General features: G+C 41.5%; 1 protein-coding gene across 1 annotated transcript; it reads left to right on the top strand.

Annotated features, from left to right (window-relative positions):
* Window positions 1-1,231: 1,231 nt before the first annotated feature.
* On the top strand, window positions 1,232-9,238 carry wdr3 (WD repeat domain 3). The gene is made up of 27 exons (XM_026377296.1): window positions 1,232-1,289; window positions 2,182-2,384; window positions 2,477-2,686; window positions 2,864-2,982; window positions 3,262-3,340; window positions 3,463-3,558; window positions 3,697-3,798; window positions 3,898-3,999; window positions 4,503-4,603; window positions 4,743-4,847; window positions 4,951-5,181; window positions 5,267-5,360; window positions 5,540-5,641; window positions 5,745-5,827; window positions 5,916-6,054; window positions 6,169-6,225; window positions 6,310-6,410; window positions 6,796-6,907; window positions 7,039-7,173; window positions 7,264-7,314; window positions 7,549-7,614; window positions 7,735-7,827; window positions 8,028-8,078; window positions 8,171-8,214; window positions 8,329-8,457; window positions 8,726-8,819; window positions 8,920-9,238. The coding sequence occupies exons 2-27, from the start codon at window positions 2,211-2,213 to the stop codon at window positions 9,073-9,075; spliced, it is 2,826 nt and encodes a 941-aa protein (XP_026233081.1). The 5' UTR covers window positions 1,232-1,289; window positions 2,182-2,210; the 3' UTR covers window positions 9,076-9,238.
* The last annotated feature ends 3,464 nt before the right edge of the window (window positions 9,239-12,702 follow it).

The following is a 12,702-nucleotide window of genomic DNA, read 5'->3' on the forward strand; positions in this document are numbered from 1 at the left end:
TGATCTCCCACTTAATGTATCTGACATTTGGCCAAAACTCTGTCAGATACACGTACATGTACAAACAGAACACACACAAGGTGATACTAATATTTAGAAAGTACAGAAACTAACCTGTTTACACACTCTGACATGACTTATTTCAAAGCACAACACAAATACCCTCATTTAAAGTGCCAACCAAAAGGGATGCCCAGCACTGAAGTAATTCATGCTTTTATTTTGTGCCCAGTTTCCGGAGCCGCTCCTGTTAATTCCCAACAATTGACGCACGTGTCGTTTCAATCAGCTGACTAACGAGCGACACTTCCGCTGTCGTCGAGAGACGCGAGAGGAATCAGCGTTTTTCTGAACCGCTAAATCTCTGCCTGTGAACGTCTCCGTCAATGAACACAATAAAAAATATTTTGGAGCAAAATCGGAGGATTATTTTATAGCTTTTGAAATAACACGTTTATTAATTAAAGGCTCTGGTTGATCAGGTGTTCTGTGCACTCCTGGGGTCGCAGACAAAAGCAACAGAAAGGTCGAGCGAATACAAGTTGGGATGGAAGATGAACTCAAAAATAAATAAAGTGCTAATCTGTTAATCAGTCAAACTAGACTAATAACACCACTCTGCTTTAAACACTGTTGTACATAGATGTGGGAGAAGTAAAGTCAATACTTAAGACAGACTGGAGGTTCTTGCCAAATAATAATATAAAAGTAGCATTTCACATTTCTTACCTAAGTACACTACATTAACACTAACTAATAAGTACAGTACACATTCTCTAATTTATTTTAATCAAAAAGTAAAACTAGCCTCGTCCACTAAGAAATATATTTCTCTAGACAACAATCCAACTGAGTAACTGATCAATTAAAGTATTTTAAACACTTTGGAACTGTAGAGATTGGTTCAAAATAAATAATGTTTCTGGAGAAATGTAAAATATCTTTATGTGAAAGTGAAACGTTTTGGCAAAATTAACCACCTTAAAGTATCCAAAGTAATATTTATAGAGAATGACCAGTTCAGAATAGCATAGACACTGTAGGTATATATCACATTATTGGTATATAAGTGCGGATACCTTAATGTGTAAACATTACTAATGATGCAAATGTTACACACTGTTTAATTAAATTAAATTGATTTCCATACAGTTTAACTATGTAAATGTTAAATGTTACCAATTATAGTGAACGATGTAAAAATGTCGATGTGCGATCGATTGGTTGAGTCTGAAACGTCACACAGGAAACAACACAAGTCAACAGAAGTTAGCGGCCGCGTTTCAGGGGTAAGATATCACAAACCGAACAAACTGTAAACGCTCAACTTTTTAAATGTAGAGTTTTAAAATTATGTAGATAACATTTACAGACATAAACAAGTCTTACGTGTGATTTGATGAACTACATTTACGCAAGAACTTCACCACGTGGGTTCAGGAACAGCCTGGCAGTGTGTTTTAGGTGCGCTTGATATTCACTTCATTGATTCCCTACGCGAGCGGGGTTTGTCGCGTACTGTTTTGAACGGCGGGTTAATGTTAAACCCCGATCACTCGGGCAGCACAGCTGTATAAAACAAACGTGTTTCACAAACTATTAGCTCCCTGAATCTAGCTAGAAAATATGCAGCAAAGTCTGTAGCTCACACGGATTATATTTTGTTTATATATATTAGCAACAGAAAAGTCTACACATTATAAGACCTGTAAAGAATTACAGACTAAATTGATGTTACAACGATATAAAAATACGTTACGGTTGATCACTGTAAGTGTCTTATACTGTAATGCACATGTTGTTAGATGTGTAAGTAGAGCACTACATTTACTAACATCTACAGTAATAATCTAAAGCAATACAAGTTATTATGATTGGACAGTACACTAAGTAGCCTACTTTTGGTGTAGTATTTTACAAGGTTTCATAGTTTCACTGCAGGAAATGAATGAAGCAAATCCCTGCAGACAGGAGTCCTAATTTTATAGAAAGCTTCTGTTCAGGTGTTTAAATTATTAATCTTGGTATAATGATCTTCAAGGAAACTGAACATATTGGCACATTTTTCCATATATATCAAACAAATACACTCCTCTCTCCACACACTCCTCTTGGACTGGTACAGAAGCATCACTGAACATTTCGGTGCCATTAACACATTTCTTTAATTTTATTTTTCAGGATTCAGTGTCCTGTTGAGGCTGTCGGTCATGGGGTTGACTAAGCAGTACCTGCGCTACGTTACCAGTGCGGTGTTTGGTGTAATCGGCAGCCAGAAAGCCAACATCGCATACGTGACCCTTCGAGGAGGAGAGAGGGGGCGCTACGTCGCTGTGGCTGCATGTGAACACGTCTTCATCTGGGATGTCCGAAAAGGAGAGAAGGTGAGATTTTGATTCTGACAGCAGTAACGTCTCCCATCTTACACTGTCTCCAGATTTAATCCTACATTCAACCCTCTGTCTTTTTTGTCTAGGTCCTGATCCTGCAGGGCCAGAAGCATGAGGTGACCTTCCTTTGCCCTTCACCTGATGGCATCCACATCGCTGTGGGTTACGAGGACGGTGCGGTGCGTATCTTCAGTCTTCTGAGTGGTGAGAGCAACGTCTCCTTCAATGGCCACAAGTCTGCTGTCACTGTTCTACACTACGACAGACTCGGAGCGCGACTCGTTACTGGTTCTAAGGTGAGTCTGACTGTGTTTGTCTTGGTTTTGATGAAGTTTGTGTGGTACAGCATTTCTTTTTGTGTGTAGACTTTATACATTCAAATCAAATCACAATATGGACTCTGGGCAAGTTGTTGGGTATCTGTTTTTCGTAGCATGTGCTAAACATGTATTGCATTCTTTTCCCCATCTCAGGACACCGATGTGATCGTGTGGGACATCATCAACGAGTGTGGTCTGTACAGACTGAGAGGCCACAAAGACATCATCACACAGGCCCTGTTTCTCAAAGACAAAAACCTCCTGGTCACCAGGTAACAACAGTTTCTACACTGGTTGATAAAATCATTGCATTACAATAATCTGTGCATTTTAATCGACTGGTTGCTCAAAGAAACCATTAATCAGGGATCCCAAAAATTATTTGCTGTAACTTTAAAAAGAAAAACAACTGGAATAGTTGAATTTTGTGTCACTCTCATCTACGGAAAAAGCAGTTCAGAGCATTTGCCATATTTCGAAGCTACTACAGACTCTTCGCTTTATAAAAAACAAGCAACACAGTAATGTCTGTGTCTGCTGCTGCTTTACAGCTCCAAGGACAGTTTTGTGAAATGGTGGGATCTGGACACACAGCACTGCTTCAAGACCATGGTGGGCCACCGTAGCGAGGTGAGGAGCTTTATACTCTACGATCTTTAACATCAAGATATTTTTTCCAGCTTGACGTTATCCTACATGGATGAATGAGATTAATTTGTACATCTGTGTTAATGTTTCTGTGCGTGTGTTAGGTGTGGGGCATGCTTCTGTTAAACCTGGAGACCAGACTGTTAACAGGCTCAGCAGACAGTGAACTTCGAGCCTGGGACATCAACTACGTGCAGGAGGTGAGAAATCAAGATTTTAATGGCGCTGAGAAGTAAATCGATTACACATGAGCCAAAATGTGACTGAATGTGCAATAAAACTCTAAAACAGCTTATTGTTTGTTGTTGTTTCTGTGTGTCTGATTTCTTTCTGCTCAGGAAAAAGCTGAGGGCGAGCCCAAAGTGAAGAAGGGGAAAACTCTGCTGGATGAAGATGATGATGAAGACAATGAGGAAGGGGAGGATGAAAGTGTTGAAGAGGTACAAGAGTCATTAATGTATTGTTGAGAAAACCATGGAACCATGAAAACAACTTCTTATGTACTTGTCCTTAAACTAACCTGTCCTTCTTTCACTCAGCGGATCTTGAGTTGTAAGAAAGCCGGCTCCATCTTGAGAGAGGCCAGAGATCGAGTTATTTCGCTGACGACAGACGCCAAAGCCAGAGTCATCGCCTGCCACGTGAGTGCTGAAGCGTATTCTGGTTCACTCTGATTTTAAAATATCAGGAATATACAGTGCAGAGAATGTGAAGGTTTCTGTGAATTATCTAAATAAAAAAACAGGTTAAAGTCAAACATCTGTGTTTTTTTATGCACAATTATAAGATCACAGCGACACAACACTAGTACAAACCAATTCATGGATTCAATATGATTCACAATCACATGAAATGTCTTGTTTTCTTGTTTGTTTTAAGTTTTTAAATTTGGATGATGACAAAGATGAACATGCTTATCGGCGTTCAGCTCCAGGTTTTAGTTTTACAGTGTTCAGTTAACATGAGTTGAAGTGAGGCAGCAGCTGATCATTGTTTGTGTTAGTTTTATGGTGTTGGTTCTTTTACCCTGTTGTTTAGTGGAGGTATAAGCGAATCATGGCACATTATGTTTATCAGAATTTGTGACTTTCATTGCTGCTGTTAATTTCTTATTTAACACTATACATATCTCTCCCTCCATCAGGGCAATGATTCAGTGCTGGAGCTTTTCACGGTGCTGTCAGAGGAGGAAGTGCAGAGGAAAATGACAAAGAAGCTGAAGAAGGCAAAAAAGAAGGCAGCTAAGTAAGCACAGTAAATCCTATCTACTGTTTCACCTACTTCAAACCAACGCTGTGTTGTTGCTGTTCTGTGTCCTGAGTTCAGTTGTGGGGTTTTTACATCAGCTTGTTAAAGCTTGCTGTGTTGCTGCCCCCTGCTGTAGAGCTCAGGAAGATACAGTCGAGGAGGCAGCGGTGCCTGTTGTGGAGAGGACGCTGAAGGACGAGATCATCAGACTAACAAATGTCAAGGCCTCTGCTAAGATCAGGTCAGTGGGAGGTGAACTTGTACACAACGGGAAACTTGTTTACAGTCTTAAAATAAAATAGATTCCAAAGTTCCCTACATTCATCTCCTCCATCTCCTCCCAGATGGGTGGACTGTCTGTCATGTCCAGGTGGCGAGCTGAAGGTGGCGCTGCTGCTGCAGAACAACACCATCGAGACCTACAGCCTGAAGACGTCAGACAAGACCCCCACAGCGAATAAGACGGCTCGCCTCACACTGGGCGGCCACCGCACTGATGTGCGGACGCTGGCCTTCAGCTCGGACAACCTGGCCGTCCTCTCCGCCTCCGGAGACACGGTCAAAGTGTGGAACAGGTGAGAAGCTGCGGTTGTGAAACATTCAGACAGCTGTTGTGTTTAGTGACCCGTCTTCTAATTGGATATCTGTCCCATGTCACAGGTCAACTCTGCAGGTCATTCGCACCATGGCCTGTGAATACGCCCTGTGCTCCCTCTTCGTGCCTGGAGACAGACAGATCATCCTGGGAACTAAGGTATACTGAAGATAACAGAGTCACTCGGCAACATGTTTATGGTCTGATTAAACATCATTTTGAATTCAGTGTCGTTATTCTTGGTAGAAATGTTTTCCAAAACGTATTTATTCATCTTTATTTCATTATGTTCATTTACTAACTGTAGACCTTATGATCTCTGTTGTTCCTCTCATCAGAGCGGAAAGCTACAGATCTTTGAACTGGCCTCAGGAAGCCTTCTGGAGACTGTAGATGCCCATGATGGAGCCCTGTGGTCTCTGAGCCTGGCTCCAGATCAGGTAAACCTGACTGTCACAACTGTTTCACACTTTTTTCTACTGTTTCTCTTAGTTTGTAGTTTTAAAAAATCCGGCTCATATTTTTATGTTGTTGTTCCTGTAGAGGGGGATTGTCACAGGAAGTGCAGATAAGACAGTGAAGTTCTGGGAGTTTGAGCTGATAAAGGACCAGGGAACTGGCCAGAAGTGAGTCACCAGTCATTTTATTCTTCTTGTTGATTCTTAATCTTATATTATAGAGCAGCTTTCAGTCATATTACATTTCATATTACAGGAGGCTGACGGTGAAACACACACGCACTCTGCAGTTGGAGGAAGACGTTCTGTGTGTGAGGTTTTCCCCCGACCAAAGGCTGCTGGCTGTTTCTTTGTTAGACTGCACTGTAAAGATCTTCTACACAGATACTCTGAAGGTAACTCCTACACAATAATAAACTATTGTAATTACAGCTTTATTAATTATTAGTACCACGTTCATTAGTAGTACCATTAGTTTCATTGAGCATTTCTCCCTCTCGCTGCTTTAGTTCTTCTTGTCTTTGTATGGACACAAGCTGCCTGTACTTTGTCTGGACATCTCACATGTGAGTACACTTGGTGTTTGTCATTAAGTCGTCCTGACCCACAGTCCCGCTTCCCAGACCTGACCTTGTGTTTCTGTCAACTAGGACAGCACCCTCATCGCCACCGGCTCTGCCGACAGAAATGTGAAGATCTGGGGTTTGGACTTCGGTGACTGTCACCGCTCCATGTTTGCTCATGACGACAGGTAACACCCAACAACACAGGCACAAAGCAAAGAGCTCTAGGTTCACGGGTTAGAAAAGTTTTTATTTAATATGTGATGATGACATCATTTTCTAAGCTGGTGAGTTTCCAGCTCTGACTTCATGGAGACTCTGATTCATGTCATGTTAACACAGATCATCCTGTGACTTCACACCAGCTGCTCTTTAATCTCGCCGCTCATCTGTTTCCTCACTTTCTGTTTTTGTTTTGCTTAATTTCGAGCCTGTGTTTGTTTTGTCTTTCTGCTTCTTTATTAATTTTTTCTGATTGATTGTTTTTTGCTGTGCTTCCTATTATTCCCTGCTTTTAAATCATCCCAGAGTTTCCTGTCTAACCTCTTCTCTCTATTTCCCTCCTCTGCACAGCGTTATGTTCCTCCAGTTTGTCCCCAAGACTCATCTGTTCTTCACAGCAGGGAAGGACAAGAAGATCAAACAGTGGGATGCAGACAAGTTTGAGCTCATCCAGACACTAGAGGTGATTCTCATCTTAGTGCGCTTGATAATTTTGGCCAAAACATAAAATCTTAAAGCTGTAAATATTCAGAAGCTTGGGGATTTAGAAACACAGGAGGTTATGACGAGTTACCTTTCCTTGTTGCCGTACAGGGCCACCATCGGGAGGTTTGGTGTCTGACCATCAGCCCCAACGGAGACCACATTGTGTCTTCATCCCATGACAAGTCCCTGCGTCTGTGGGAGAGAACCAGGGAGCCCATCATCCTGGAGGAGGAGCGGGAGATGGTGAGGCAGGAGACAGAAGTTGAATTGACTTGAATAGATGTAAGTTTGTTGTATCTGACTTAACTTTTTTTTTTTTATATATATTCACAGGTGCGAGAAGCAGAGTTTGAGGAGAGCATGTCCAAAGGAGATGCACCTGTGGTAAACTGAGTTTTAAACTTGCACCATGTTTATTTAAATGGTTCAAAATCTTGATCTAAAGGAGATTTCCAGAATTAAATTAAGCTTAAGTGCAGCATAAATAACAGTTTGAATCAAACCACTACGGATGTATTAATTTAAAGAAAACAACAGAGGACATCACCAACAAATTCAGCTTCAGCTGGACGCCCTGTTTGTACAATAAGTGATGCAGTAACACGTTTTAATCCAAAGGTACCTGGAGAGACTCAAGGAGAGGCAGCACCAGCCGGCAAGAAGACCGTCGAGACAGTCAAAGCTGTGAGTTGACTTATTATTTTGCTGTTTGAAATGTTTAAATAAAGTTTAACCTGTAGTTTATGACATTCAACTACTGTGACTGGCTAAAGGCAGGCTTGCTGTTGTGTGATTTCTTTGCAGGCAGAGCGAATTATGGAGGCTTTGGAGCTTTACAAAGAGGAAATGAGGAAGATGGAGGAGCATAAATATGCTTGTGAGAATGCAGGCAAACAGGTAGAGACATTATCCAATAATCCTACTTTTAAAACCCTTTTGCTGCAGCTACACTGTTGTTTCCTGTTTTACAAATGTGGGGTGTGGAGGGAGTAAATCCTCAAACATGCTGTTTTAATAAGACTGATTCCAGCAGCTTAAACTGCACGGTAAAACATCACACAATAAAAATGAATAAAATGTGAAATGTTGTTTTGCAGCTTCCTCCACCAAAACCCAATCCTATCCTTGTGGCTTTCGGGAATGTTTCAGTAAGTATCATCACATGATGAAGAATAAACATGAACCTAGAAGGACGTTTTCAGCGGTGGTTAACTAAGTCTGTTGTCTCTCTTTCTTTCAGCCGTCTCGCTACGTCTTAGATGTCATAAAGAAGGTCAGATCCAGGTAAGAGCCCAGGGTGACGAGATCAAACATGTGTGATCATTCACTCCGACTTTACCCATAAAACTTAATGAATATCCTGAGTGGCTGTTTCTTTTTTTGTGTTGTAATCACCAGTGAGCTGGAGGTTTCTCTGCTGGTCTTACCATTTCCATATGTCCCCGAACTGCTGAGGCTCTTTAACAGCTACATCCAGCAGGGCCTGGAGGTGGAGCTGGTCTGCCGCTGCCTTTTCTTCCTACTCAAGTAAGTATAAGTTAAACAAGTGTGGAGTCACTGAGAAATGTTTTCAGCTGTGTTAATGTAATTGCCAAAGTTTAATTTAGCCTTTTACACTGATAAACCAACAATAGTGTAAATTATTTGCTTGGACAGTTTATGTGGTTGAATGTTTTTCTTGCAGCGTAGATGGTTCAATGAATCTAATTGTTAATTTTGGTTGAACAAGCCGCTGTGCATTGCTCTAGAGAATATAGCACTGGGCGTGAGCTGGCGCTGTTGTTTGTCTTTCTAGGATCCACTTTGGCCAAATCTCCAGTAACCAGATGCTGCTGTCCGTCATAGATGAGCTACGAACCAACACTCTGTCAAAAGTGCACGAAATCAGAGTAAGTAACTGGAAATAAAGGAGAATCCACGCTACAACAAAGAAAGAGCTGTTTTGACTCTCGTTGAGACGTCCTCACTGTCTTCTTTTCGTTTTTTTAGGATGTGATGGGCTTCAACCGCGCCGCGCTCCAGTTCCTCCAGCGGGAGATCGAGAGCAAAGAGGATGTGATGTTCTTCGCTGAGGCGACGGGCCGATTGGAGGAGAAGAAGAAGAGGAGGAGGAAGAGGGAGCGAGCCGTCCTCACCATCGCTTGAGTTATATTGGACATTTTAGACCGTTTGTGTAGAAACATGCTTCCTGCTGTATTCCAGGAAGATCACACTGCTGGTTTTTGTACGTTATTAAATCCTGACAGGATGTAACAGTGTTATTCGTTACATGGTTAATTTCCTAAATAAACTGTGTCTGAATGTTTTCGTGCAATACCTCAAGTTTTATGGGGGGGGGCTTTCAAAATAAATAAATCCTCCACGTCAGAGAGAAATGTAGAGTGTATACACAGCAGCTCCCTCTGCAGCTTTAAGTCTCTATAAAATACAGTCACATACGATTAAGGCTTAAATAGATCCATTTCATGTCATACTCCCTCCACGATCACCACACACACACAGAACAGGTATGATTTAAGGCGGTTTCTGTCCTACAGGCCTAAAGGGAGCAATTCAGGCCTAGAGCCAAACCAGGATAAAGATGGTTTTGAGACTACCTGAGCTCCCGACCACCTGGTTGTGACCACACTAATCCACCAGGCAAGTCTCTAGCCGAGTCGCTGAGGGAAAAACCTCCCTTGATCCCTGTTGGCCTTGTTGTTTATGTCCACCACTGATCACGGAGTTGTAGCTTGACCTTAAACCTGAATTTATAGTCCTGAGGCCTGGTCGATGTGGCGATACGGCTGAAACATGGAGTAAAGTGAATTGAGCGTGCTCAGTCCTCTGATCCCCTGACCTTTAGAGAAGTCTCCCACATCAGACACTTCATTTTGCACAAGTGTGCTTATTTCCTGACCGCGGGGGCACCGAGGAATAATGAAACAAACCCTCTAAAACACCTCTCACTCACTGTTCATTTTTTTAATGTCAGCAGACAAAAAAATAAATTAACCGTATTTACAGGGTGGTAAAAAAAACAGGAATGGGACTGAGCAGCTCTTTATGGGGCTGGATTTGGTTTCAAGGCTGTAAATGTCACACCTACCAAAATTAAAAATTCTTCAGGAAAATCCCAGAGTGCACACTCACAACTCTGACGCCATATTAGCACCGGAAAGCAGATCAGATTATTTATCACAAAACGTTTGAATCAATGAATTAGTTTCACTTTAGTTTCTGCTAAAAATGTAAGTAATTCAGTGTTTTGAAATGAATCATGCGTCATCTGAATATAAAATCTCACAGCGCCATTTTCTGGGCGTGTTGTTGTTGCACGTCTAGTTCACAAATACCATTTGAGCAAAATTAATAATGTTCAGGTTAAGTTTAGTTCATGGATAAAATCAGAAGAGAACAGCTTCATGTTAGTAGCAATAAAAAAAGCAAACACCAGTGACATGTAAAGTTTATAACAGGAGAAAGTATTTATATAATAATCTAATATTTTGTCCTCAAGTTCCTCAAAATTCTACTTAACTACAGTACTTACATAAATGTTTTTTATGTAATGCATTTATGTTTTAACACCTGCTCTGTATGTTTTTTACGTTTTGATTTCCACTGTGGATAAGTAAGAACTTAGCACAACTTAAAAAAGAATAAAGCTTCATTTTACAGACCCAGTGCTGTAAATGTTCTTCACACTTTTTAAAAACTGGCTGGTGTTTAACTGTTAATAAGAAGAAAGAAACTTCATGCACCAACTCAGCAACTGTACTTATAATCAATTTCTTAGATAGATTGTACTAAATGCCAGATTATTTTTAAGAATGTATGAACATTTCCAGGAGATTATGGGGAAAACAAGTCTTTACTGAATAATCTGCCTTGTACTCACTAGATGGCAGTCTTGTCTTTTCATAAACCAGTGCAGGATCAGTCCCTCTGGTGTCTGAGCTCATATCCACGTTCACAGCTTTCGCGCCTTGTGCCACCTGCTGCAGCGCTCAGCCCATGATGGTCGAGAGTCGGACGGAGTCCAGCGCTGGCTGACAGCCAAAAGTCCGAGATGCTCCGGGCAGGGGTCGACATCTCCACACCTCTCCACACTTGGCATCACTGGCTCTGAGCCAACAGCTGCATTTTCCACAGTATAAATCAGATTTAGGAGCACGGCTACAGAAAAATAAGCATTTAGTTAGAATTTCTGTTGCTGACACCTAATTTGGAGTTTTTAAAGGTGGTGCCCTCTTTGTATTATCTGAAATTAAAGTCACATCACTTCCATGTTACAAGTGATTTTTCCCTTCCTGACTCACCAGGCAGTGGCCGTTAGTGCCTTAAATGTGCAGCGTCTCCATCTCTCAGTATAATGTGTTGTTTTACAGTGGGTATTTGCATTACATTCTGACAGGTGGGAGAGACTGTAACTTTATGGGGTCCACACTGCTATGGTCTGTCATCATACGGTCTGCATGACATTATATACTGCAGCACCCGAATCAACTGATAGCTGCTGAATTGATTTGGTGGTTTCTATGGCCAGAGAATGTGATATGGGCTATAAATGAGTATGACCCATACTTGAGATAGATGTAGCTGGTGGGGACAGACCTCCTGTTACAGCAGCACAATTCCTGTGTTGAACAGTTTGCACAGCAACTTTTAAACAACCTAAAGTGGAGTCAACTAAAAACCGAGAAGTGAGTGCAGCTCCATACTGATATTATTCATTTATACTGGTGGTATATTTAACAGATCCAGTAATAGAGGCATCGAATTATGTTGTTTTAGGATATAATGCAGAGTGTAAAAGAATAAAAGATTAACGTAACTAGAAAAACTAAAGTTACACAAACACAATTTTTCTTTGCTCCCCCGATTTGTTGCATGAGGATTTCAGAGTAATTTTAGAGACAAAATGGTGCATGCTTAACTAATCTATAGCTCATCAGAGCAGCTTCTGATGTGCAGAAACATTTCCCAGCAGCACATTTTGATTCATTCGTCTACGGTGACCTCAGCGTCCAGTCAGACAGCCGAACAGCTTCACCTGACAGGCAGGCCATCCATCAGTCCACCAGGCCACCAGTCATCCCATGGACGGGCCTCGTGCTAAATCTATGTCCAGCACTCATGAATGAGCCCATGCCTGCGCTGAGATATGAGGTGGTGGGTCATTCTAATGGGACGCAGTCATAATGTGGTTGTTTCAGCAGCAGCAGCAGCAGCAGCAGGGCGGTGGCTGCAGGGAGTCCAGGCAGGCCGCTGAGTGATGAGGTGACGGTGCATGCAGAGGCGGCCAACAGAGCTGACGGGCCACAAACTGAACTGAGCTGAACCGCGCAGCTTTGCACACATACAGCCATGAATGTTTCCTTTCTCTGCGTTCTGGCTCTTTTTTCCATCCCTCAGCTGTCCTTGGACTTTTCACACTTAATTCCTTGATATTTGTTTGTGTGGTCTCTCTTCTCAGCAGCTGATTTCTTCATACATCGGTTTGTACAGTGTTTTTTTTTCTTCTCATAAACACAAACGGACGCAGCAAGTCAAAAGTCAAAATTTAAAGTTGCAGAAATTGCTCATTTCGTTGGTGTTAAATAAATAAAACTGTAAGTAAAAGGAACTAATTTCTTCTGGTTGCCATAGTGAAATATTCCCCACAATTAAATCCTAGAAGTGTAGTTAATCCAACAGTAAATCCATCAACTTAATCAATTAAAATGTTTTTTTTTCTAGTTATGTGTAACAGCTCCTTTCCATGTCAGGGTTTTATGTGTTACGGCAGTC

This window comes from Anabas testudineus, chromosome 21 (genome assembly GCF_900324465.2).
Source record: "Anabas testudineus chromosome 21, fAnaTes1.2, whole genome shotgun sequence".
Taxonomy (NCBI): domain Eukaryota; kingdom Metazoa; phylum Chordata; class Actinopteri; order Anabantiformes; family Anabantidae; genus Anabas; species Anabas testudineus.

What these genes read in the sequence shown, in the direction of transcription:
- wdr3 (XM_026377296.1), top strand. Translation starts at nt 2,211, where the DNA reads ATGGGGTTGACTAAGCAGTACCTGCGCTACGTTACCAGTGCGGTGTTT. An exon ending in AAAAACCTCCTGGTCACCAG is followed by an intron (nt 2,983 to 3,261) that starts GTAACAACAGTT and finishes GCTGCTTTACAG; the next exon opens with CTCCAAGGACAGTTTTGTGA. An exon ending in TGCCTTTTCTTCCTACTCAA is followed by an intron (nt 8,458 to 8,725) that starts GTAAGTATAAGT and finishes TTGTCTTTCTAG; the next exon opens with GATCCACTTTGGCCAAATCT.